This window comes from Mobula birostris, chromosome 1 (assembly GCF_030028105.1).
Source record: "Mobula birostris isolate sMobBir1 chromosome 1, sMobBir1.hap1, whole genome shotgun sequence".
NCBI classification, from domain to species: domain Eukaryota; kingdom Metazoa; phylum Chordata; class Chondrichthyes; order Myliobatiformes; family Myliobatidae; genus Mobula; species Mobula birostris.
This window is the reverse complement of record NC_092370.1, coordinates 11,824,556-11,850,612: the sequence shown is the minus strand read 5'-3', so window position 1 is coordinate 11,850,612 and position 26,057 is coordinate 11,824,556. Positions and strand designations below refer to the sequence as shown.

Below are 26,057 nucleotides of genomic sequence, written 5' to 3'. Positions count from 1 at the left end.
ATATCTGGAGTTTTGAGTTTTAATTTTACACGGATGTATTATATATTCAGCAAGAAGGCAATCAAACTTTGATTGTCAGAGTATATATTTTGGTTATTTTAACAACGTCATGCATTTGTTTATTGAGTCAATGACTTTAGTGTTAATTTACAGCTAAAGGTACTTTTAGAATGTCAGCCTGCAGATTACCAAATATTTCTTCAGATATTCAGCAGAGAAAATCAAGACATTGTTTTGAAAGACATTTCTGATGTGATGTAGGGTTTTCTTTCATATCTGTGCAAATCATAAACCTCTCACGAGAAGACCATCAATAGATTAGACTATCAGCAATGCTTCTGCAACTTGTGCTTTGATGATTAGAAGGTTTCTCTTAATTTTGGCTGGAATAATTTTCATGTAAAATTAAATAATGAAATATTTTCCTCAAATCTGGATGACAATGTTAATTTGAAATGAAATCATGCCAGAACTATTGTATATTCACAAAATTTTTGCATGGTGAAATCAATTCACTGATAACTGATTATAAACTTGAAGTTATGAAATTTTGAGTAGGGTTTCTGTGTTAGCACCGGAAGGAGTATTCAGTTTACATTGGTTTCGAATCAAAAGCATATCTCATTAATATGTCTCATGTATTGATAAATAATTTCAAACTTTAATCAGCAAAGATGGATATCCATTGATTAAAATACCAAATCCCTCATAATCCCATAGGAATACCTCGGGTTTATTAGAAAATTTCATTTCAGTCTTTATTTTTTATTCACTGCCTGGTTTTCATCACCGAGGAATTGGGGATTTGTTGGAGAATTCTGTATTTTGAACAGCCTTCCATTCTGCTCATGTTTGCAAATAGCCTATACTATCTTCTAGGTAAATACATCCTTAGTTATGGCATGCACCATGCCTTTATTTAAGTTTTATTGTAGCTTCTCCATTGCTTTGATCTATTTGTTGTCCATTTTGACTGTGTAGTACATTAGTTCACTTTTTGTTGTTTGAGGTAATCTTTTAAGGCATGAGCTAACTCTGTATTTTTGTTCCCATTTTTTTTTTATTTAGAAGCTCTTTCTGTATTTTTTTGAATCTTCAGCTTGTGGGTAGTTACTGAAATATTTATGGATTTTGGATGCAAATTAATCTTTAAACTTTGAATACAATCCCTCTGATTTTGACTAATTAAGCTTTTAAACTTCGATGCAATGCTGTCAGGTTTTGTCAGATGCCACGTTGAACCCAAATTCCTTTGCAATTCTGGCTAATCATATAAACCATACAACAATTACAGCACGGAAACAGGCCATCTCGGCCCTTCTAGTCCGTGCTGAATTCTTACTCTCACCTAGACCCACCGACCTGCACTCTGCCCATAACCCTCCATTCCTTTCCTGTCCATATAGCTGTCCAATTTAACTTTAAACGACAACATCGAACCTGCCTCAACCACTTCCACTGGAAGCTCATTCCACACAGCTACACTCTCTGAGTAAGGAAGTCCCCCCTCATGTTACCCCTAAATTTTTGCCCTTTAACTCTCAACTCATGTCTTCTTGTTTGAATTCCCCCCCTCTCAATGGAAAAAGCCTATCCACGTCATCTCTATCTATCCCCCTCATAATTTTAAATACCTCTATCAAGTCCCCCCTCAACCTTCTACGTTCCAAAGAATAAAGACCCAACTTGTTCAACCTTTCTCTGTAACTTAGGAGATGAAACCCAGGTAATATTCTAGTAAATCTTCTCTGTACCCTCTCTATTTTGTTGACATCCTTCCTATAATTCGGTGACCAAAACTGTACACAATACTCCAAATTTGGCCTCACCAATGCCTTGTACAATTTCAACATGACATCCCAACTCCTATACTCAATGCTCTGATTTATAAAGGCCAGTATTCCAAAAGCTTTCTTCACCACCCTATCCACATGAGATTCCACCTTCAGGGAACAATGCACCATTATTCCTAGATCCCTCTGTTCTAAAGCATTCTTCAGTGCCCTACCATTTACCATGTAGTCCTATTTTGATTAGTCCTACCAAAATGTAGCACCTCACATTTATCAGCATTAAACTCCATCTGCCATCTTTCAGCCCACTCTTCTAACTGGCCTAAATCTCTCTGCATGCTTTGAAAACCTACTTCATTATCCACAACTCCACCTATCTTAGTATCACCTGCATACTTACTAATCCAATTTACCACCCCATCATCCAGACCATGAATGTATATGACAAACAACATTGGACCCAGTACAGGTCCCTGAGGCACACCACTAGTCACCGGCCTCCAATCTGACAAACAGTTATCCACCACTACTCTCTGGTGTTTCCCATCCAGCCACTGCTGAATCCATTTTACTACTTCAATATTAATACCTAACGATTGAACCTTCCGTGTGGAACTTTGTCAAAGGCCTTACTGAAGTTCATATAGACAGCATCCACCACTTTACCCTCGTCAACTTTCCTAGTAACCTCTTCAAAAAATTCAATAAGATTCGTCAAACATGACCTTCCACGCACAAATCTATGTTGACTGTTCCTAATCAGACCCTGTCTATCCAGATACTTATATATACCATCTCTAAGAATACTTTCCATCAATTTACCCACCACTGACGTCAAACTCACAGGCCGATAATTGCTAGGTTTACCCTTAGAACCTTTTTTAAACAATGGAACCACATGAGGAATACGCCAGTTGTCCGGCACCATCCCAGTTTCTAATGACATTTGAAATATTTCTGTCAGAGCCCCTGCTAGTTCCACACTAACTTCCCTCAAGGTCCTAGAGAATATCCTGTCAGGACCCAGAGACTTATCCACTATTATATTCCTTAAACACTCCAGTACTTCCTCTTCTTTAATCATCATAGTTTCCATAACTTCCCTACCTGTTTCCCGTATCTTACACAATTCAATATCCTTCTCCTTAGTGAATACCGAAGAAAAGAAGTTGTTCAGAATCTCCTCCATCTCTTCTGGCTCCACACATAGCTGTCCACTCTGATTCTCTAAGGGACCAATTTTATCCCTCACTATCCTTTTGCTATTAATATAACGGTAGAAACCCTTGGGATTTATTTTCTCCTTACTTGCCAAAGCAACCTCATATCCTCTTTTAGCTTTTCTAATTTATTTCTTAAGATTCTTTTTACATTCTTTATATTCCTCGAGCACCTCATTTACTCCATGCTGCCTATATTTATTGTAGATATCTCTCTTTTTCCGAACCAAGTTCCCAATATCCCTTAAAAACCATGGCTCTCTCAAACTTTTAACCTTTCCTTTCAACCTAAGAGGAACATAAAGATTCTGTACCCTCAAAATTTCACCTTTAAATGACCTCCATTTCTCTATTACATTCTTCCCATAAAACAAATTGTCCCAATCCACTTCTTCTAAATCCTTTCGCATCTCCTCGAAGTTAGCCTTTCTCCAATCAAAAATCTCAACCCTGGGTGCAGACCTATCCTTCTCTATAATTATATTGAAGCTGATAGCATTGTGATCACTGGACCCGAAGTGCTCCCCAACACAAACCTCCGTCACCTGACCTATCTCATTCCCTAACAGGAGATCCAGCACTGCCCTTTCTCTAGTTAGTTCGTCTATGTATTGCTGCAAAAAACTATCCTGCACACATTTTACAAACTCCAAACCATCCAGCCCTTTTACAGAATGGGCTTCCCAGTCTGTGTGGAAAATTAAAATCTCCCACAACCACAACCTTGTGCTTACTAATCAGCAGAGCCATGTCCCATATGATTTTTGTTTCCACACATAACTTAGTAAAAACATAATTGTAAAACTTCTTGTTATCCTGTGATTGGTCAAGCCATAATGTCCTCTTACAAGTTTAACTGTGTTTATATATGGTCTGATTTTCTGATCCATTCTAGTGCCATGTGTATTACTAAGTAAATCATTTACATCTGGCACCCAAAAGTAGAACTGAGTTAAAGATACATCTGTTATTAGAGTCTGTAGTGTCCAGTTCTGGTAGAAGTGTGTGCATCCCACAATAGTTTAACAAAGATATTACACGATGTTTGAGGTGCTGATACCAAGTGCTATTTTTTTCAACACCAAACTCCATCTCAGAACTTTTTAAAATATTCTGTAGTGTTCTCACAAGTATCAAGTGGAATGGGTAGGTTGAACAAAAACATACAAGAAGATGAAGTGCCTTTGACTGAATGACACATCTACCACACTGACTAGGTCAGTTTCAAGAAGTCAATTACATTGTGAGACTACCATATATTGGACTTCTGGTCAGTGAAAAAATGAAAATGGCTAATGCAGCCTTCTCATGACTCGAGACTGTGTGGATCTGGACTGCAACTGTATTCAGGCTTTTTTTGCTATACATCAAACCATTGTCATTATGTTAAAGATGAAGGTATTGATCTCCATAGCAGGTCATTTCTCAGCAGCTTTTGGAAAGGAACAGTATCCTGTATCTATACTTGATAGCAGTGCTCCAAAATAATTCATCTTGATCTTAAAATCTTCAGCTAAACTTGTTGCCTTAGTCATTTAAATGGAAAAATAGTTGTCTCCTCTGAAGGCCTTACTTTTTTGGCTTTCCCACTAAAATTCACAATGTCAGTAATACCTCCAACTTGAGTGTGCATCAGAGCTGTTGCTTGATTAAACAGGACCTTATCAAAATAACAACAGACATAGTACTAGAACATTCCTTATAGAGACAACTATTGTTTACAAAGTTCATTGAATTGGGTTATTGAAAGCTTAGGTAAAATGTCAGTATATTGGCTGATGTCAGTTGCCATCCTGGATTGTAGTTTACTCAGTTCTACATCAGTCAACTTTAAAAATATATTCATTAGTAAATGGAGCCATAGTCATAGTCATACTTTATTAATCCGGGGGGGGAAATTGGTTAAATTATTTGATAAATCTGACAAAACTAAAGGCATTTTCTGACTTATTTTTATTTGGGAATGTATTCTTGCAATAGTCCTTAAGGATTCTATTGAAAAAGCATGAAGGGCAAAGACAGAAATAAGTTTGCACTTAATTCTTTCATAATCTTAGGACCTCCCAATGGATTTTTGGAATATAGCATTGGTAAACTGCTTTATAGCTCAAAATCCAGCTCAGTCTTTTGTTCTAATGTAAGATATTTATGGCATTTATAGATACCAGCTTATCTGCATTGAAATTTTTTATGATTGTCTTACAGTTTTTATTATCACCTCTTATGATTTTTATATCTGTTGGGCTGTAGTTTTTTTTTAACTCATTTCCCGATGGAAATTTCTGTGCAGGGATTTATTTATGTCATTTATTTATACTTGAACATACTTGAAACTCTTCTGATGATGCGAGTATACCTTCTTTGATTTTGTATAGTAACTGTGTAGACCTGAACAATTTATGTTGATGCTTAATCTGCTACGAGAAAATCATTCACAACATGAAATTTGTACATCTTCATATTCACACTATTTGGAACCTGCATTAGATGAACATTTATTGGTCATCATTTTTGGAGTGCTTTTCCAATAAAGGATGAAGAAATAGACAAACCCCATTAAAATTATTGCATTATCAAGGCAAGAGCCATTTTACCCAATTAAATTCCATTTCTTGTGAACTTTATTGAAGTTAGGAGTATTTAGGTGCCACAAGGTTTTCTGCCTCTGAAGATTTTCTCATGTAATGTTGAATTAGTAGAAATGAAGGCAAATTGCTTGTTCGGTAAGATTGTCTTCATTGTTCGAATCAATGCATATCCTGTAAGTTGTATTACTCTGTGAAGCCTGTCTACTTGTGATGGACAATTAGCAGTTATATTCATGATAATGGTTAAATTTTTTTTGTACACAGCTTCCTTCAGACATGTTGTATTCTATTGGAAAAGATGATACAGCATATAAGCATGCTGGTTATCAAAAACTGTTTTACCATAAGGTTATCATCTCTTCATTTCACCAAATATGTGGGAAATGCTAATGGGAATGGAATTGCAAACCAATTTTACTGTTTGGCGTCTCCTTGTCTGCCATTGTAGTTTGTGCCTTTTACTGATGAAGGTTTACAGCAAAATTGGGAACTGATTCTTGATAAAATAGAAATAGATGGCTAAAGTTCAAAGTACGTGTATTACCGAAGTATGTCTGCAATGTGCAATCTTAAGATTCATCTTCCCGCAAACAGCCACAAAACAAAGAAACACCATGGAATCAGTCCAAAGAAAACATGGAATCCCCAACATGCAAAAAAAGGAACAAATTGCACAAACGGCAAAAAGTGAGCGAATGACCCACAGATTATTAGACATCAGATTGTAGAGTCCTTGAAGCAGTTTAGGAATGTTCAATTTAGTTCAGTTCAGATCTGTTTAGCGCTGCAGGCCTCAGAGTCAGTTTGCTCCGATTTAAAAACAGCAATAAGAAAGGAGTAACCAGAAACATAGTAACGTGCACTGCAGAGCCTTCTAAAACTGAGTCCAATTCACAAACCGTGTCAGTAAAACTGCCCAAGACCCAAGACTCCTGCACCTTCCCCCAGCAGCAGCGTGGGAGAAGGAGACAGGTCAAATTAAGACAGATGGCCCTGAGCACCTGCTCACCTTCCACTCTCGTCCTTGTTGATTTCAATCTTGCCTGATGCTTTAATCAGTGAAATCGGCGAGAAATGGAGTCAATCATAGCCTCATGTCCCGTCTCCATGCTGCTCACTCTGTTCCAAACCCCACCAAACTCTCTCCGAGACAGCAAAGTGCCAGATCACTCAATTGGCCCAAAAACACATCATCAAAATGTAAATCATGCAGCTTAATAGTGGAATCATATTTGAAAGAAGAAGTAAAAGAAGTAGTTTTGTGAACTGTCTGCAGGATGTCACCATTGGTTATGCTGTTTGCTGACACCACCTTGTTTCAGTGTAGAGAAATTTTCTAGGGAATGGAGAAGCCTTGCTGAGCATGAATTGAGATTGAACTAGCAGTCTGCCAGATCTAAGACAGAGGTCAAATAATGGTTCTTAAACTTCATCCTGACGAAGGGTCTCGACCTGAAACGTCGACTGCACCTCTTCCTAGAGATGCTGCCTGGCCTGTTGCGTTCACCAGCAACTTTTATGTGTGTTGCTTGAATTTCCAGCATCTGCAAAATTCCTGTTGTTTCTGGACTTATTATTTTGGTTCATGTAAGTAGTCAAATGGAAGGTGCTGAAATTGTAGAGGCGTTGCTTGTTGTTGAGCTGTCAGTGGACGTACAATAAATGTTCAGTATCAGCCTTGCCTCCAGAAGCACACATGGGTAGCTGACATTTAAATGATAGTGAACACTCAAATAACTTTTAAGGGAATTGAAACACAAAGGTCAGGAATTTTTTGTTCAGAATAAAACATTCATTAGAATTGGGAATTTATGCAAATTACAGGAATTCTGCAATTTTTATTTAAGGTTAAGGATATGCCTAGTGATGTACGGTGATTTGCAGCCCACATCTGGCAACATTTTCAGAATTTCTGTGCCTTTTGAAAGCCCTAAGAGGCCAGTGAGGTACTGGTGCAGAAACCAGGTTTCCAACGTATCCATGAAGCCCGTTTCTGTGCAATTTAAAATAGACCTCCCCCAACACATAGCAACAAGCTTAGCTCCTTTTCAGGCACCCTAAGGTGGCGCCCCCTAATCACATGATCTTTCCACTGATCAGTCTCTTTCTATCTGTGTAATAGCCCTCTTCGCCTGGATCCACTTATTGTTTGCAAGTTTTTCTCCGTCCCTTCCCTCTACCTCTTCGCACTGGCTATCTCCCTTCTATCTTTCAGTTCACTTAAAGGCCCTTGATCAGAAATATCGACTGTCTATTTCCCTCTGTAGATGTTGCCTGATCTGCTGAGTTCCTTCAGCATCTTGTATGTTGTACCAGACTCCAGCATCTCCACTGTCTTGTGCCTTTTCCAACCATACCTACCACTTTAAACCCATAGGTCTAACCAACGGTGACAAGTGCTGGCAGCTGAACCTTACCCCAATACGTCTGATGAGTCACAAAAAGCCATATGAAGAAATGCTCTTTCCTCCATGTATGGTCAGTTTAGTAGTACTGATGCACTTTTAACTTTCTTCATATCAGACCCACAAGCAAAGCATTCATTGGCCTGCTCAGCTGCATTCTTTAAGTGCACCCTTGTAAATTCCAATAAACCTTTGGCTTAAAGAAATCATGAAAATCCTACATGTTTTATTCTGGACACTTTATACAGTGATATGGAGTCATGTGGCATGGAAACAGGCCATTTGGCCCATCATGTTTATGCAACTCATCTGTATTCCATTCAATTGAGTGGTATTGCAGCAACAACCTTTCACTCAACATCAGCAAGACCAAAGAGCTGATTGTGGACTTCAGGAAGGGTAAGATGAGGGAACACAAACCAATCATCAGAAAGGGAGAGAGTGAGCAATTTCAAGTTCCTGGATACCAATACCTCTGAGGATCTATAAAAAAAAGCAAGGCAGTAGCTATATTTCATTTGGTGTTAGAGGAGATTGGTTTGTCAACTAAAACACTCAAAAACTTCTACAAATGTTCTGTGGAGAGTATTCTGACAGGCTGCATCACTGTCTGGCATTGCAGGGGAGGGGTGCCACTGCACAAGGTCAAAATAAGTTGCAGAAACTTGTAAAATTAGTCGGCTCTATCATGGGTACGAGCCTCTGTAGTATCCAAGACTTCTTCAAGGAGCAGTGCCTTAGGAAGGTGGTGTCCATCATTAAGGATCTCCATCACCCAGGACACACCATCTTCACACTGTTACTGTCGGGAAGGAGGTACAGAAGCCTGAAGGTACACACTATGGCTTCTTCCCCTCTGCCATGTGATTTCAAAATGGGCATTGAACCCATGAACTACTTTTTTATTTCTGTTATTTTGCACTACTTATTTTAACTTAGACATATATACTTAATGTAACTCAGTTTTTTCTTTACATTTATCTACCGTGTATTGCATTGTACTGCTGCCATAAAGTTAACACATTTCACGACATATGCCAGTGATATTAAACCTGATTCTGATTAATCCCATCTTCCAACATTTAGCCCATAGCTGTGCAAAATTGGTTCAAGTGCTCATCTTGTTTTGCTGTTGGTGCTTTGTCACTTGGTATGTTCTCTGTTGTTCTGCTAGGCATTGTAAGTGCTGAGCACTTTGGAAGGAAGAATGGAAGATCAGATTGTTATTTAAATGGTAAAAGATTGCAGCATGCTTCTGTGAAGAACGACTTGGGAGTGCTTGTGCATGCAAAAGGTTGATTTGCAGGTGCAGCAGGCTATCAAGAAGACAAATAGAATGTTGGTCCTTATTGCTAGAGGGATTGAATTTAAGAGCAGTGAGGTTATGCTGCAACTGTACAGGATACTGGTGAAGCAACATCTGGAGTACTGCATGCAGTTCTGGTCTCCTTACTCGAGGAAGAATGTACTGGCTTTGGAGGTGGTGCAAAGTTCACCAGGTTGATTCCAGAATGAGGGGGTTAAATTATGAGGAGAGATTGAGTCGCTTGGGACTATACTCACTTGAATTCAGAAGGATGAGAGGAGATTTGTAGAAACTAGAAAATAATGAAAGGGATTTATAAGATAGAGGCAGGAAAGTTGCTCAGGGGAGTAAATTTAGGATGGAGATGAGGAGGAACTGCTTTTCCCAAAGTGTGGTGAATCTGTGGAATTCTCTGCTTAGTGAAGCAGTGGAGGCTACCTCAGTAGATATACAAATGTATCTAAGACAAGGTTGGATAGATTTTTGCATAGTAGGGGAATTGATGGTTATGGGGAAAAGTCAGGTAGGTGGAGATGAGTCAATGGTCAGATCAGCCGTAACCTTATTGAATAGCTCCTATTTCTTATGTTCTTATGTTGGTGTCGGAATCTGTGGTGGCACGTGTGGGCTGCCCCCAGCATATTCTTGAGTGTGTAGGTTGTTATTACAGACAGCACATTTCACTGTATGTTTTGATGTACATGTGATAAATAAATCTGAAAAGTGAGTAATACTAAAGCCATAGATGTGTACATTCTTTTATGGTTGTTTGTGGGTTCTGATTTACACTTAACATTGTTCTTTTGTTTGCTAGATTTACTTTACCTTATGCAGAGTCAGCATTTATGAACTTAAATAGTATTTGTTCTATCTGAATTACCTTTAAGCCCATTTCAAGTATTTGGATCATCAGTGATAAAATGTCGCACTGTTTCTCTGTTTCTGCTTGGAATTGTATCTTAGACCATAGGTACAATTCTGTTAGCTGTGGGCCTTTTCAGAGTTGCACATCAAATCCATGGCTCTGCATTATGAACTGGTTTTATACCATTTATTAAGATGTGTCGTTATTGAATGATAATTACAATTTTAATGATGGAATGTGGTGAGGGTGCAGGGAGAATAAAATGAGATGGGTGAACACGGTGCTTAATGGACTGCATGGACTCAGTGGGATGGCTGTGCTATAAAACTCTGGCATAAGGTTCAATTTTACCTGTCTAAAACATAATGATTAATTGCAAAACTCTGCCATATGATGGAACAGAAGTGGGCAAGTTTTTGTTTTTAGCTACAAATACCACAGTTAGTCACCCAGATAGTTGGCAGGTTTTTTTGATTTTTGTGCCACAACCTACAGCTGGACCTACCAAGAGGGGGGTATTGCTCCTTACTGATCGAGCCCTCCCAGAACATAGTTCAGATATGCAAGAACTGACATGTGTATCAGATAGTTTATCTGTAACATTACTTAGTAGCAAGTGTGAGTTTTAACGACATACATACTGAGTTTAAAAAGTTCCCAAATGATTTGGCTAAGTCACTGAGTTGCTGAGATGGATGTGCGTTGGCTCCCTGGTCTATGCTTTGTGAGTTCATTCAAGATTATTTATTGTCATTCTTCAGTACACGAGTGTAATGGAGAATGAAATGATTGTTACTCCAGTTCTGATGCAGCATAAAAAACATAATAAGTATAAAGAACACAATAAAAACAATATAAAACCAATAAATATAAATATAAAAGTAATCCTTAAAAACACAATGTACAAGTAACGGTTACATACATACAATAGACTGATTGTAAATAGAAATGCTAAGTGATGTATATGTAGTGGTGGGGTGGGTTAACAGGTGGAGGTGTTGATCAACCTGATGGCTTGGGGGAAGTAACAGTTTCTGAGCCTAGTTGTCCTTGTGTGGATGCTGCGTAGCTTCATCCGTGATGAGAATGGGAGAAACAGTCCACGAGTGGGATGGATAGGAATCTTCATGTTATTGCTGCCCTTTTTTCATGCACCTTTCTGTATGGGAAGATGTAATTAACCCCAGCAATGTTGGAAAGATTAAAGTGAAGCGCACTAAAATGTCACACTTTGTGCTCCTGGTTACTTCTTGACCTCTGCTGGAAGTGCTTGTGTTTGAACAATGAAACAAGACCTCATTCTGTCAAATAGTCTACTTCAAGACAGGCATGAATTGCTATTACTCGAGAGAGGCTGTTGGCAGAAACCCATTTGAAGAAGAAACCAGAGAATGATATTTAAAAATTGGAAGGGAAACAAACTTATGCAAGTGCAGTATGCTGACGCAGTGCATTCTAAACTTGGATTTGCCCCCATGTTACAGCAATGCACAGTCCATGCATGTGAAGCTGCCTTCTAGAAATGGTGTTATACTCGCATGGCTTCAATGCAAGAGTCTGATTAGCAGTCTTGGAATCTTGCCACCCTAATGGTATTGCTTACCCAGCCGTTTTGCATTGTGGTTATATAACTGTACAAATCAAATTGACAATTTCAGATTTTGTCTGTCATAATATTTATGAATTATTTTCTTAATTTCAAATGAAGTGAGTGATAAAACTTACTGGACAGTTGTATAAAATACAGGAAAAAATCTACATTATATAATACACATGCAAATCTACTCAGATTTCTGCTTTGCTCTAGTTTTTGGCATATAATGAACTTATAACTGTTATTGAGGTATGATTTGTAATATATTCATTTTTCAGGTTTTTAGTATGTTTTTGGAAACCCTGGTTGACTTCATTCATGTCCACAAGGAAGATCTTCAAGACTGGCTGTTTGTTCTGCTCACTCAACTATTGAAGAAAATGGGTGCAGATTTGCTGGGTTCTGTTCAGGCAAAAGTACAGAAAGCACTTGATACCGCTAGGTCAGTATTATGTGACAAGTGATAATCTTACATTCTGTGTGTTTGTAAATAATATTGATTTTTTTATATATAGAAGAGCAATTTATCATTTGTCTAGAATTTCTTTTTACTCTCTTGTTAGTGATATTAACACTAAGAAATGAAAGAAGGTAGGCATTCATCGAGTTGAACGAAGACAAAGGCAGATGAGTTCTTCATTAGTCAGGGCATCAAAGGTTATGGAATGAAGACAGAAAAATGGGGTTGAGCGGGATGATAAATCAGTCATAATAGAATGGCAGAACAGGTTCGATGGGCAAAATGGCCTAATCCATGCCTCTCTCTCATGAAAACAGCCCAGGTTTGTCCAGCCTCTCCCTTTAGCTCTCCATGTAATCCAGGCAGCATTCTGGTAATCCACTCCTGTATCCTTTCCAAAGCCTCCTCACCCCTCCTGTAATGGGGTGATCAGTACTGCACACACAATACTCCAGTTTTATATAGCTGCAAGTTTGGTTGAGCTTTTACAGCCAGTGCTGCTCAGACTCAGGAGAGCCAGAACAAAACAACATGTGAGTTTTAAAAAAGATACTTGCCCACACCACTATCTATAGACTATTTCACCATTTGAGAACAAGTACCTGAGAAACCTTGTCTTGTGTTTCTTGCTGAGGGACCAAATGTGGTAGTGTGGAATGCTGTCATTTCATTTCTGGTGTTTTAGTTTGAAACCAGCTTTGATTTTTAACATTGTTTTGGCTGAGGTTTTTAAACTTCATTAGCCAACATGCAATTTCCCACATAGTACAAATTGAAAGTTGACAATTAAGAAATTCTGGCTTTCGCAAAGCTCTGAAATCAGGTTGAGTGGTTTATATTTCATGGATGCCTCTGGCAAGAAATTGGAAATATTGGTCATTTAATTTGGAAAACTTAACAAGTCTGGCCTGGGAGTTCACTGTTGTACTTTTGCACGGAGTTTAATCGCAGTGAGGCTTTTTATTGGTCGTGGTCGACCATGGATGTTGTGTCCTAGCTGTCTATGTGATACACAAGCCAAGGCAGTGTGACATGAGAACAAGCTGTTGTCCATGTTGCAGGTTCCCCCTCTCCACGCAGCTGATGAATCCAAAGGAACGGCAGAGACTGATACAGTTTGGCACCAGCGGTGTCACATGAGTTGCCAATCAGCATTGACCTCAACGTTGGACTGCCTTAGGGGATTCAACTCCAGATTTTTTCTTATGGTTTACTCTCAAAGCCTTCCCCATGAGTCGGTATAGCTGCAAGGCAGGGGGATTGAGATCACAGTTTTCCTTCTAGATGAACTGCCAACCACAGCTATCAAACCCCATCTGCCCAAAACAGCTGGTTTTAAGGTGCCTGTAACCCACCTTTCCCTGCTGTATCAGTAGAAGTGGTTCCACCAGGCTTAGTAGCTAATCCACTTGTGAAGGCCGGGAGTTGGACCTGGTTGTTAGAGGCTATTTGAGGCGCACAGCATTGGCATTGGGAGCTTATCCCCACGACCAGCCCCTGCTCTAACAGCTTTCAAAAACCAAATCATCGTACAAAAGAGGAAATATCCCTGCTGTGTGAGTTGCCAGAGTATTACCTTTTATCAGCAGTGATCAATGGTTTTAATTTCAAAAGTAAACTTCAAATATATACAAAAGAATAAACACAGTGCAAAACATTTTACATTCTAGGTGTCAGGTGGCCATTAGAGACGTAGAGTTCTAAGAACATCACAGCACAGAAACAGGCCTCGACCCTTCCAGTCCGGGCCAAAATATTAATCTGCCTGGACCCAGACCATAGCCCTCCATACCCCTCCCATCCATGTACCTATCCAAACTTCTCTTGAACATAGAAATCAAAATTGCAAACACCACTTTTGCTGGCAGCTCATTCCACACATTCAGCACCTGCTGAATGATGAGGTTCCCCTTAAACATTTCACCTTTCACTCTTCACCCATGACTTCTAGTTCTTGTCTCACCTAGCCTCAGTGGAAAGAGCCTTCTGACATTTACCCTATCTATACCCCTCATAATTTTGTATATCTCAATCAAAACAAATCTATCAAATCTCCCCTCATTCTCTTATGCTCTAGAGAATAAAGTCCTAACCTATTCAGTCTTTCCCTACTCAGGTCCTGGCAACATCCTTGTAAATATTTCTCTGCACTCTTTCAATCTTACTGCTTTCTTTCCTGTAGGTATATGACAAAAACTGCACACAAAACACCAAATTAGGCATCATGAATGACTTGTACAAACTTAACCTAACATCCCAACTCCTGTACTCATACCTTGATTTATGAAGACCAATGTTTTCAAAAGCTCTCTTTAGTATCCTACCTACCTATGACTCCACTTTCAGGAAATTATGGATTTGTATCTGTTCTACTGCACTCCTCCATGCACTACTGCACACAGTGTAAAACCTACACTGTTTTGTCCAGGAAATACAATGTTGGAAAATGCATGGTCATGCACTTTGGTAGTAGAAATAAATATGCAGACTATTTTCTAAAATGGGGAGAAGATCCAGGAATCTGAGATGCAGATGGACTTGGGAGTCCTTGTGCAGAACACCTGGAAGGTTAACTTGCAGGTTGAGTCGGTAGTGAGGAAGGCAAATGCCATGTTAGCATTCATTTCAAAATATCTTGAATACAAGAGTAAAGATGTGATGCCGAGGCCTTAAGCCCAGTTTATACTTCTGCGTCAAATGTACGCCGTAGGTACCGCGTGACCTATGCCATACCGTATGCCGTAGGGTGACGTGCACCTCCCCAAAAATGTAACTCACACGTCGCGGCGACACAGACACCAACAACTGTAAATTGATCCGCTTGATAACATTGCATTTCCTCCTACGCATTTCCGGTTGCTTTTCTCCGTCATGTCTGTACACTGATACGAAATAAATGGTTGGAGCTGATGAAACAGATTGTCAAATCTACCTGCCGAAATCCGAAAATATTTGAAATGCATTTCCTCTTCCATGTCTCTCACGAAGAAACTCAACACGGTGGCTTAGAAACCCCACTGCCAACTAGCATTTTGGTGGTGAATTGCAGAGCGACACAGACACAACTACGCATGTTCGCTAGGGCGTAGGGCTACACAAGAGTATAAATCAAGCCTACGGCGTAGCCTGTACACACAAGTATAAATCAACTTTTATAAGGCACTGGTGAGGCCTCACCTTGAATACTGTGAACAGTTTTGGGCCCTTCATCTATTTCCGTAGTGCCTAGGGGTGACTCGAGTAGCAGCAGTCCTCTCAATGGGTATGATTGAATATTTTCGTTTCAGCCTGATGCAGCTAAAAAGTACAACTGCTTCCAAGATCAGTACAGTCAACAAAGATGTCTTAATGTGTTTAAACAAGCTATCGCTGCTTAAAACTGACGGAAGCAATACTGATTGTGGACAGAAGCATGGAGGCAGCGAGACTGTAGATCAGGGATACAAGTGCATTTAAGGAAATGAGGTTTCAAACTCCCAATACCGACTATTTTGCTGGCAAACGTGCAGTCTCTGGTGAATAAAATCGATGATCTGAGAGCTAGGGTGCTGAATCAGAGGCACATTAGGACTGCGTGTGTCCTTTGTTTCATGGAGTCCTGGCTAACCCCTTCCATACTGGATGCAGCGATTCAGATCGATGGGTTTACTAAACACCGTCAGGATAGATCTATAGGGTCTCTCAAAAGCAGAGGTGGAGGAGTATGCCTCATGATCAACTCTTCTTGTGCACAAATATATCAGTGCTGTCCTAATTCTGCTCACCAGACCTGGAAGATCTAGTAGTTAAGTGCCGTTCTTTTTACCTACTGCGGGAGTTCTCTGGGGTCATTTTGATAGCAGTATACACTCAACCTCAGGCCAATGTCAATCAGGCTGTAGATGATCAGAGCAATGGGATCAACGTGCATGAAACAGCACATCCTAACACCTTCACCATTGTTTTGGGAGATTTTAACCAGGCCAGTCTGAAAAAATCACTAAGCAATTACCAACAACAGATCACTTGCAATACTAGAGGAAACAACACACCGGACCATTGCTACGCCACCATCAAGAATGCCTACCATGCTATTCCACACCCTCACTTTGGGAAGTCTGATCAGCTGGCTGTACTTCTACTCCCTGAGTACAGGCAGAGAGTGAAGACTGCAGCACCAGTAGTGAGGACCAAGAAGATATGGACAAGGGAAACACAGGAGTGTCTACAGGACTGCTTTGAATCAGTGGACTGGACTGTATTCAGGGATTCATCTTCGAACCCAGATGAGTATGCTGAAGTTGTTACCGACTTCATTAAAACCATAATTTATTTATTTATTTTTTATTATTTTGGGTTTTTTTCCTTCTATATTATATATTTTATTGAACTACTGCTGCTAAGTTAACAAATTTCACAACACATGCCGGTGATAATAAACCTGATTTTGATCTTAGAAAAGATATGCTGGCATTGGAGAGGGTCCAGAGGAGATTCACAAGAATGATTCCAGGAATGAAAGGGCTATCATACAAGGAACGTTTGATGGCTCCAAGTCTGTACTCGCTGGAATTCAGAAGGATAAGGGTGGATCTCATTGAAACCATGTTCCCTTACTATTCAATGCCATTCCACCCACTTTAGACTATAAAACCATATCTATAGGAGCAGAATTAGGCCATTTGGCCAATTGAGTCTGCTCCACCATTTCATGAGGGCTAATGCAATTTTCTTCTTAACTCCAATCTCCTGTCTTCTCCCCGTATACCTTCATGCCTCTGCCTCTGCCTTAAATATACATAAAGACCTGGCCTCCACAGCTGCCGGTGGCATCAAATTCCATAATTTTGCCACTCTCTGTCTAAAGAAATTCCTCCTTATCTCTGTTCTAAAAAGACATCCCTCTATTCTGAGGCTGTGTCCTCTGGTCTTAGACTCCTCCACCACAGGAAACATCCTCTCCACATCCACTCTATCAAGGCCTTTCAACATTCGATAGGTTTCAATGAGGTCACCCCTCATTCTTCTGAATTCCAATGAATACAGGCCAAGAGACGTCAGACATATGATAAGCCTTTCTGACCTGGAATAATTTTCATGAAGCTCCTTTAAACCCTCTCCAGTTTCAGCACATTCTAAGATAAGGACCCAAAATCGCAGTACTTCAAATGAGTATCCTGCACAAGCATTTCCAAGTCCCTTTGAACCGCTGTATTTTTGTATTTTCTCACCATTTCGAAAATAGTCAACCCTTTCATTTCTTCTACCAAAGTGTACGACCATACACTTCCTGAACCTGTAATCCATCTGCCATTTCTTTGCCCATTCTGCGAATGTGTCTAGTCCTTCTGTTGTCTCTCCACTGCCTCAAAACTACCTGCTCTTCCACTTATCTTCATATCATTCGCAAACTTTGCAACAAAGCCGTCAGTTCCATCATTCAAATCATTAATATACAACATGTAAAGAATCAGTCCCAACACAGACCCCTCTGGAACACCACTAGTCACCAGCAGCCAACCAGAAATCTTTCCTGTAATACCATGGGCTCATAGCTTTTTAAGCAGCCTCATGTGTTGGCACCATGTCAAAGCCCTTCTGAAATTCCAAGTACACAATATCAACCAATTTTCCTTTGTCTGTCCTGCTTGTTATTTCTTCAATGAATTACAACAGATTTGTCAGGCAAGATTTTCCCTTGAAACCATGCTGACTGTGACCTATTTTATCATGTGCCTCCAAGTACACTATGAGTACATCCTTAACGATCGACTCCAATATCTTCTCAACCACTGAGTTCAGGCTAACTAGCCTAAGTTTCCATTCTTCTGCCTCTCTCCCTTCTTAAAGGGTGGAGTGACATTTGAAATTTTTCAGTCTTCCACCCATTCCGGAATCTAGAGATTCTTGAAAGATCATTACTAATGCTTCACAATCTCTTCAGACTAGCTTCAGAACTCTCAGTTTCCCAAGAACCTTCTCCCTAGTAATGGCAAAAGCATACACTTCATGACCCCATGACACCTGGAACTTCCACCATACTGCTAGTGTCCATAGAGAAAACATTTGCAAAATACTTATATGGTTTGTCCACCATTTCGTTGTCTCCCATTACTACCTCTCCTGCATCGTTTTCCAGCTATCTGATATCCACTCTCACATGTCTTATATACGTGATGTATCTGAAGAAACTTTTGATATCCTTTTTGATATTATTGGCTAGCTTACTTTCATATTCCATTTTTACCTTAATTACTTTTTTTAAATGCCTTCTGTTGGTACTTAGATCATAAAACGTAGGAGCAGAATTAGGCCATTTGACCCCCAAGTCTGCTGAGCCATTCAATCATGGTTGATCCTCTTTTCCCCCTCCTTAGCCCCACTCCCCAGCCTTTTCGCCATAACCTTTAATGCCGTGTCCAATCAAGAACCTATCATTCTCTGCCTTAAATACAGCTATCAACCTGGCCTCCACAGCTGCCTGTGGTAACAAATTCCGCAATTCACCACCCTCTGGTAAATAAAATTTCTCTGCATTTCTGCTTTAAATGCATGCCCCTCTATCCTGAGGCTGTGCCCTCTAGTCCTAGACTCCCCCAACATGAGAACCATCCTTTCCATATCTCCTCTGTCTAGGCCTTTTAACATTCGAAAGGTTTCAATAAGATCCCCTCTCATCCTTCTGAATTCCAGCAAGTACAGACCCAAAGCCATCAAACGTTCCTCAGGTGATAACCCTTTCAATCCTGGAATTATCCTTTTCAACCTCCTCTGAACCCTCTCCAATGCCAGCACATCTTTTCTTAGATAAGGAGCCCAAAACTGTTCACAATACTCATGATGAGGCCTTACCACAACCTTATAAAGTTTCAGCATCACAGCCCTACTGTTGTATTCTAGACCTCTTGAAATGAATGCTGACATTGCATTTGCCTTCCTCACCACCAACTCAACCTGCAGGTTAACCTTCAGTCTGATCTACATAGAACTCAGAATAGTACAGCACAGTACAGGCCCTTCGGCTCACAATGTTGTGCCGACCCTCAAACCCTGCCTCCCATATAACCCTCCACCTTAAATTCCTCCATATACCTGTCTAGTAGTCTCCCAAGTCCCTTTGCATCTCAGATTTTTTGATTTTCTCCCTATTTAGAAAATAGTCTGCACATTTAATTCTACTACCAAAGTGCATGACCATGCATTTTCCAACATTGTATTTCATTTGCCACTCTCTTGCCCATTCTCCTAATCTGTCTAAATCCTTTTGCAGACTACCTGTTTCCACTACACTACCTGCCCCTCCACCAGTCTTGCAGTCATGTGCAAACTTGTCAACAAAGCCATCTATTCCATCATCTAAATCATTGATTACACAGCATTAAAAGAAGTGGTCCCAGCAATGACTCCTGTTGATCACCACTAATCACTGGCAACTAGCCAGAAAAGGATCCTTTTATTCCCACTCAGTGCCTCCTGTCAATCAGCTGATGCTGTAACCATGCCAGTCATTTTCTTGTAGTATCATGGGCTCTTAACTTTGTAAGCAACCTCATGTGTGGCAGCTTATCAATGACCTTCCGAAAGCCCAAATATACAATACCCACTTCTTCCCCTTTATCTGTCCTACTTGTAATCTCCTCAATGAATTCCAACAGGTTCATCAGGCAAAATTTCCCCTGAAGGAAACAATGGTAACTTTGTCCCGTTTTGTCCCATATCACCAAGTACCCCATAACCTCATCCTTAACAATTGACTCCAACATCTTCCCAACCACTGAGGTTGGGTTAACTGTTCTATAATTTCCTTTCTGCTGGCTTCCTCCTTTCTTAAAGAGTGGAGTCACATTTGCAATTTTCCAGTCCTCTGGCACCATGCCAGAGTCGAATGATTTTTGAAAGATCAGTACTAATGCCCCCACAATCTCTATCGCTCCCTCTTTCAGAACCCTTGGGTGCGGTTTATCTGGTCTGGCTGACTTGTGTTCTTTCAGCTTTTTGAGCACCTTCTTCCCTGTAATAGTAACTGCACTCACTTCTCTTCCTTCACACACAACAATATCTTGAGTCTTCCACAGTGAAGGCTGATGCAAAATACTCATTTAGTTCACTCGTCATCTCCTTACCCCCCATTATTATTTCTCTGGCTTCATTTTGTAGTGGTCCTATATGCACTCTCATCTCTCTTTTATTTCTTACATACTTGAAAAAGCTTTTGCTATCCACTTTGATATTGTTTGCTAGCTTGCTTTCATATTTCATCTTTTCCCTCCTAATGATTCTTTTAGTTGAGCTCTGTAGGTTTTTAAAAGCTTCCCAATTCTCCATCTTCCCACTAATTTTTGCTTTGTTGTATGCCCTCTCTTGCTTTTACATTAGCTTTGACTTCCCTTGTCAGCTACAGTTGTACTTTTTTGCCATTTGAGTATTTTTTTGTTTTTGGAATACATATATCCTGTGCCCTCCTCATTTTTCTCAGAAACGCAAGCCATTGCTGCTCTGCTGTCATCCCTGCCAACATCTCCATCCAATTTACTTTGGCCAACTCCTCTCTCGTACCACTGTAATTTCCTTCACTCCACTAAGATACTGGTACATCAGACTTTACTTACTCCCTATCAAAATTCAAGTTGAACACAATCATATTGTGATCACCGTCTCCTGAGAGTTCTTTTACCTTAAGCTCTCTTAATCACCTGCAGTTCATTACATAACGCCCAACCAGTATAGCTGATCCCCTCGTAGGCTTAATGACAACCTGCTCTAAAAAGCCATCTCATAGGCATTCAACAAACTCACTCTCTTGAGATCCATTACCAACCTGATTTTCCAAATCGACCTGCAAGTTAAAATCTCCCATAACTATCACAATATTGCCTTTTCTATTTCCCGTTGTAATTTGTAGTCCAAATCCCAGCTATTGTTGGGAGGCCTATATATAACTGCCATCAGGGTCCTTTTACCTTTGCAGTTTCTTAACTCAGCCAACAAGAATTCAGCATCTTCTGAACCTATGTCACATCTTTCTGCTGATCTGATGCCATTCTTTACCAGCAGAATCACACCACCCCCCCACCCCACCTACTTTCCTATACCTCTGATGCAATGCGTAAGCTTGGACATTCAGCTCCCAAATACAACCATCCCTCAACCATGATCCAGTGATTGCCACAACATCATACATGGCAATCTGTAGAAGAGCAACAAGATCATCCACCTTATTTCCTATACTCCGTGCATTGAGATATAACACTTGAATACTGTATTTGCTACCCTTTTCAATTCTGCATCCCTAATGCACTGATACTCACCCTGCTGGCTGCAATTTTGTCCTATCATCTGCCTGCCCTTCCTGACAGTCTTACTCACACTGTCTTTGCTTTTTTTAACCATCCATCCTATCCAAACTCCCTTCACTCCATTCCCACCCCCCTGCCAAATTAGTTTAAACCCTACCCAGCATCTCTAACAAACCTGCCCAGAAAAATATTGGTCCCCATCGGATTCAGGTGCAATCCATCACTTTTTTTGTACAGTTCGTATCTCCTCCAGAAGCGATCCCAATGATCCAAGAACCTGACGCCCTGCCCAGCTTCTCAGCCACAACATTTATCTGCCAAATCATCTTGTTTCTACACTCACTGGCGTGTGACACAGGTAGCAATCCAGAACTTACTACCCTGGAGGTTCTGCTTCCCACATTTCTGCCTAGCTCTCTTAAATTCTCCTTCAGGACTTCTTTGCTTTTCCTTCCTGTGTCATTGGTATGAATATGTACCAAGAAATCTGGCTGTTCTCCAGAACTCTCTAACTCTGGCACCTGGGAGGCAACGTACCATCCAAGTGTCCCATTCATGTGCACAGAATCTCCTGTCTTTTCCCCTATTGAGGCCCCTATCACTACCACTCCCTTCTTCTCCCTCTTTCCCTTCTTTCCCTTCTGAAAGCTTCCCAATCCTCTAATTTTCCCACTAATCCCTCCCACTCATTCCTGGAACATTAAGCTGCCAGTCCTGCTCCCACAATCAAGTCTCATGAATGGCTACAATGTTGTAATTCCACGTGCTGACCCATGCCTTAAGTTTATCCACTTTTCCTACAATACTCCTTGCATGGTAAAAGTACATAACTCAGAACTTTAGTCCCACCATGCTCAATCTTTCAATTCCTGAGTTTGTATGGAGGCTTAACCCCATCTTTCCCCACAACCACTCTGTATTTTTCCCTCTTTTTTTGCACTGCTTATTTAATTTGTCTTTTCTATATGTACTTCTTACCGTGATTTATAGCTTTTATTATCATGTATTGCTACCGCAAAACAACAGATTTCATGATACATGCAAGTGATATTAAATCTGATTCTGATTTCAATTCTATCTGCTCTGGTTCCCACCTCCCCGCCCACCGCAACTCCAGTTTGGCCACTACCAATACACTTGTGTTAACAATTTTTTATTAGACTGTGGTACTCTTGCTGGTTGTGGTCCCTCGGGTGTTGGACATTTTCAGTGTTTAAGGGGCTTCCCCACCCACCTGAGCCCCTCCCTGTGCTGGAGGGGAAGGAGATCAGGCTGTGGTCTTTACAGAGTCTTTGCGGTTGCTATACTGTGTATTCAGTGCATTCCTCAGCCCATACTCCTACAGCTTGGTGTGTGCCAGGGTGCAGTATTCCATTTCAGACATCTCGCTGTGCTGGAAAACCAGCAAGTCTTGGGCAGACTGAAGGGAGCCTTGCACTGAGTTGATGGTCTTCTAGCAGCATCCAGTATCTGTCTCAGTTTGTGTCCTAGGACAGCCCTCTGTTGTGCAGCTACTTGCAATCAATTGAGATAAGGATGCACATCCATCTCCTTGCCCTGCTAGCAAATCCACAGTCTCCCAAGCAATGGAATGCTGTATTTCCTCACCACTGCCATCACTAGGGCAGCCTGCATTGGTGAAGATACTTTAAGTCTGAAATTATTTCAGAATTGTACTGTGAGCCAATCGGAATCAGGTTTAATATCACTAGCATACAGTATACTGTGAATTTTTTTAACTTTGCTGCAACAGTACAATGCAATACATAATAGAGAAAAAAACTGAATTACAGTAAGTATATACAGTGCCAAAAATGTATTCACACTCCCGCCACCTTGGAAGTTTTCATGTTTTATTGTTTTACAACATTGAATCACAGTAGATTTAATTTGGCTTTTTTTGACACTGATCGACAGAAAGAGACCCTTTCCTGTCAAAGTGAAATCCGATCTCTACAAAGTGATCTAAATTAATTACAAATATAAATCACAAAATAATTGATTGCATAAGTATTCACCCCTTTTAATATGACACACCAAATCATCACTGGTGTAGCCAATTAGTTTCAATAGTCATATAATTATTTAAATGGCAATCACCGTATGCAATCAAAGTGTTTCAATTGATTGTAGTAAAAATACACCTATAACTGGAAGGTCCAACCATTGTGGAATCAGTATCCTTGTTAAAAAAGACAAAAGAACACTCCAGGCAACTCCACGAGAAGATTATTGAAAAGCACAAGTCAGGAGATGGATACAAGTAAATTTCCAAGTTACTGAATATCCCTTGGAGTAGTTAAGTCATTCATCAAGAAATGGAAAGAATATGGCAAAGCTGTAAACCTGCCTAGAGCAGGCTGAGTGACCGTGCAAGAAGGGGGCTAGTGAGAGAAGTTACCAAGAGACCTATGACAACTCTGGAGGAGTTACAAGCTTCAGTGGCTGAGATTGGAGACTGCACAAGCAACAACTGTTGCCTGGGTGCTTTACCAGTCACAGCTTTATGGAAGAATGGCCAAGAGAAAGGCTCTTTTGGAAAAAAATCTCACATGAAATCTCGGCTAGAGTTTGCCAGAATTATGTAGGAGACTCTGAAGTCAGCTGGAAGAAGGTTCTATGGTCTGATGAAACTAAAATTGAACTTTTTGGCCATCAGACTAAGCCAAATGCTGCACATTATCAAAAACACACCATTCCTACAGTGAAGCACGGTGGTGGCTGCACCATGCAGCAAAATACAGGGAAATCCTGGTGGATAACCTGATGCAGCCTGCAAGAGAACTGCGACTTTGGACAAGATTTGTTTTCCAGGAAGACAATGACCTCAAGCATAAAGCCAAAGCTGACCAGGAGTGGCTTAAAAATAACAAAGTTAATATCCTGCAGTGGCTAAACGAGAGTCCAGACTTCAATCCAATTGAGAATTTGTGGCTGGACTTGAAAAGGGCTGTTGGCTCACAATCCCCATGCAATCTGACTGAGCTTGAGCAATTTTTTAAAGAAGAATGGGGAAAAATTGCAGTGTCCAGATGTGCAAAGCTGATGGAGATCTATCCACACAGACTCAAGGCTGTATTACTGCCAAAGGTGGAACTACTAAATACTGAATTAAAGGGGATGAATATTTATGCTGTCAATTATTTTGTGCTGTATATTTGTGATTAATTTTGATCACTCTGTACACATCTGTTTTCACTTTGACACGAAAGAGTCTTTTTCTGTTGATCAGTGTCAAAAAAATCCAAATTAAATCCACTGGGATTCAGTGTTGTAAAACAATAAAACATAAAAACTTTTGGGGGGGGTGAATACTTCTTATTGACTCTATAGATAAAATAGTTAAATAATGCAAAGGTATAGAAATAAAAAAGTAGTGAGGTAGTGTTCATTCAGAAATCGGATGGCAGAGAGGAAGAAGCTGTTCCTGAGTGTGTGCCTTCAGGCTTCTGCACCTCCTTCCTGATGGTAGCAATGAGAAGAGGATTGTCCTGGGTGAAAGGGGTCCTCAATGATGAACTTTGCCTTTTTGAGGCATGGCTTCTTGATGTTGTCCTGGATACTACAGAGGCTAGTGCCCATGATGGAGCTGACTACTTTTACAACCATCTGCAGCTTATTCCGATCAATGGCAGTGCCGTGGCGATGAGGTAAGATGATTAGCATCTGAATGCTGTTGATTGACAGCACACACCAGGGTGAGGTGGGAGAGGCAGATATGCTCGGGACTTTTAAGAAACTCTTAAATAGGCACACGGATGATAGAAAAATGAAGGGCTATGTAGGAGGGAAGGCTTAGATTGATCTTGGAGTAGGCCATGATGTCTTGTAGGGTTTTTTACTGTGCTGTGCTGTTGTATATTCCATGAAGGTTCACTTACACGTGAAAAGAGTTGAACTGACTTTATTTCTTACATCCTTCAATAAAGTAATGTAAAGGTTTTTACTACTTGTCTTCATCTAAATGTGCAATCATAGTAATTTATAATAATTTATAATAAATAGAACTGTCAGTGTAATATAGAGTACACTCAAATCAGCGTGAGTTGACCAGTCTGATGGCCTGGTGGAAGAAGCTGTCCCGGAGCCTGTTGGTCCTGGCTTTTATGCTGCAGTACCACTTCCCGGATGGTAGCAGCTGGAATAGTTTGTGGTTGGGGTGACTTGGGTCCCCAATAATCCTTTGGGCCCTCTTTACACACCTGTCCTTGTAAATGTCCTGAAGAGTCCTGCAATTGAGGAGGGTACGGTTCCCATACCAGGCAGTGATGCAGCCAGTCAGAATGCTCTCAATTATGCCCCTGTAGAAAGTTCTTAGGATTTGGAGACCCATACCAAACATCCTCAACCGTCTGAGGTGAAAAAGGCGCTGTTGTGCCTTTTTCACCACACAGCTGGTGGTACAGACCACGTGAGGTCCTCGGTGATGTGGATGCAGAGGAACTTAAAGCTGTTTATCCTCTCAACCCCAGATCCATCGATGTCAATAGGGGTTAGCCCGTCTCCATTCCTCCTGTAATCCACAACTAGCTCCTTTGTTTTTGCGACATT

The 26,057-nt window shown here is 40.4% G+C and overlaps 1 protein-coding gene across 7 annotated transcripts in view; it reads left to right on the top strand.

Moving 5' to 3' along the window:
- The window catches only part of clasp2 (cytoplasmic linker associated protein 2), a 358,715-nt gene that overhangs the window by 275,396 nt on the left and 57,262 nt on the right, over positions 1–26,057 (top strand). For all 7 annotated transcript variants that reach the window (XM_072252438.1, XM_072252433.1, XM_072252430.1 and 4 more), the window contains one exon: positions 12,050–12,213. In XM_072252438.1, the coding sequence (XP_072108539.1) occupies positions 12,050–12,213 (164 nt within the window). The remainder of the gene's footprint in view (positions 1–12,049; positions 12,214–26,057) is intronic.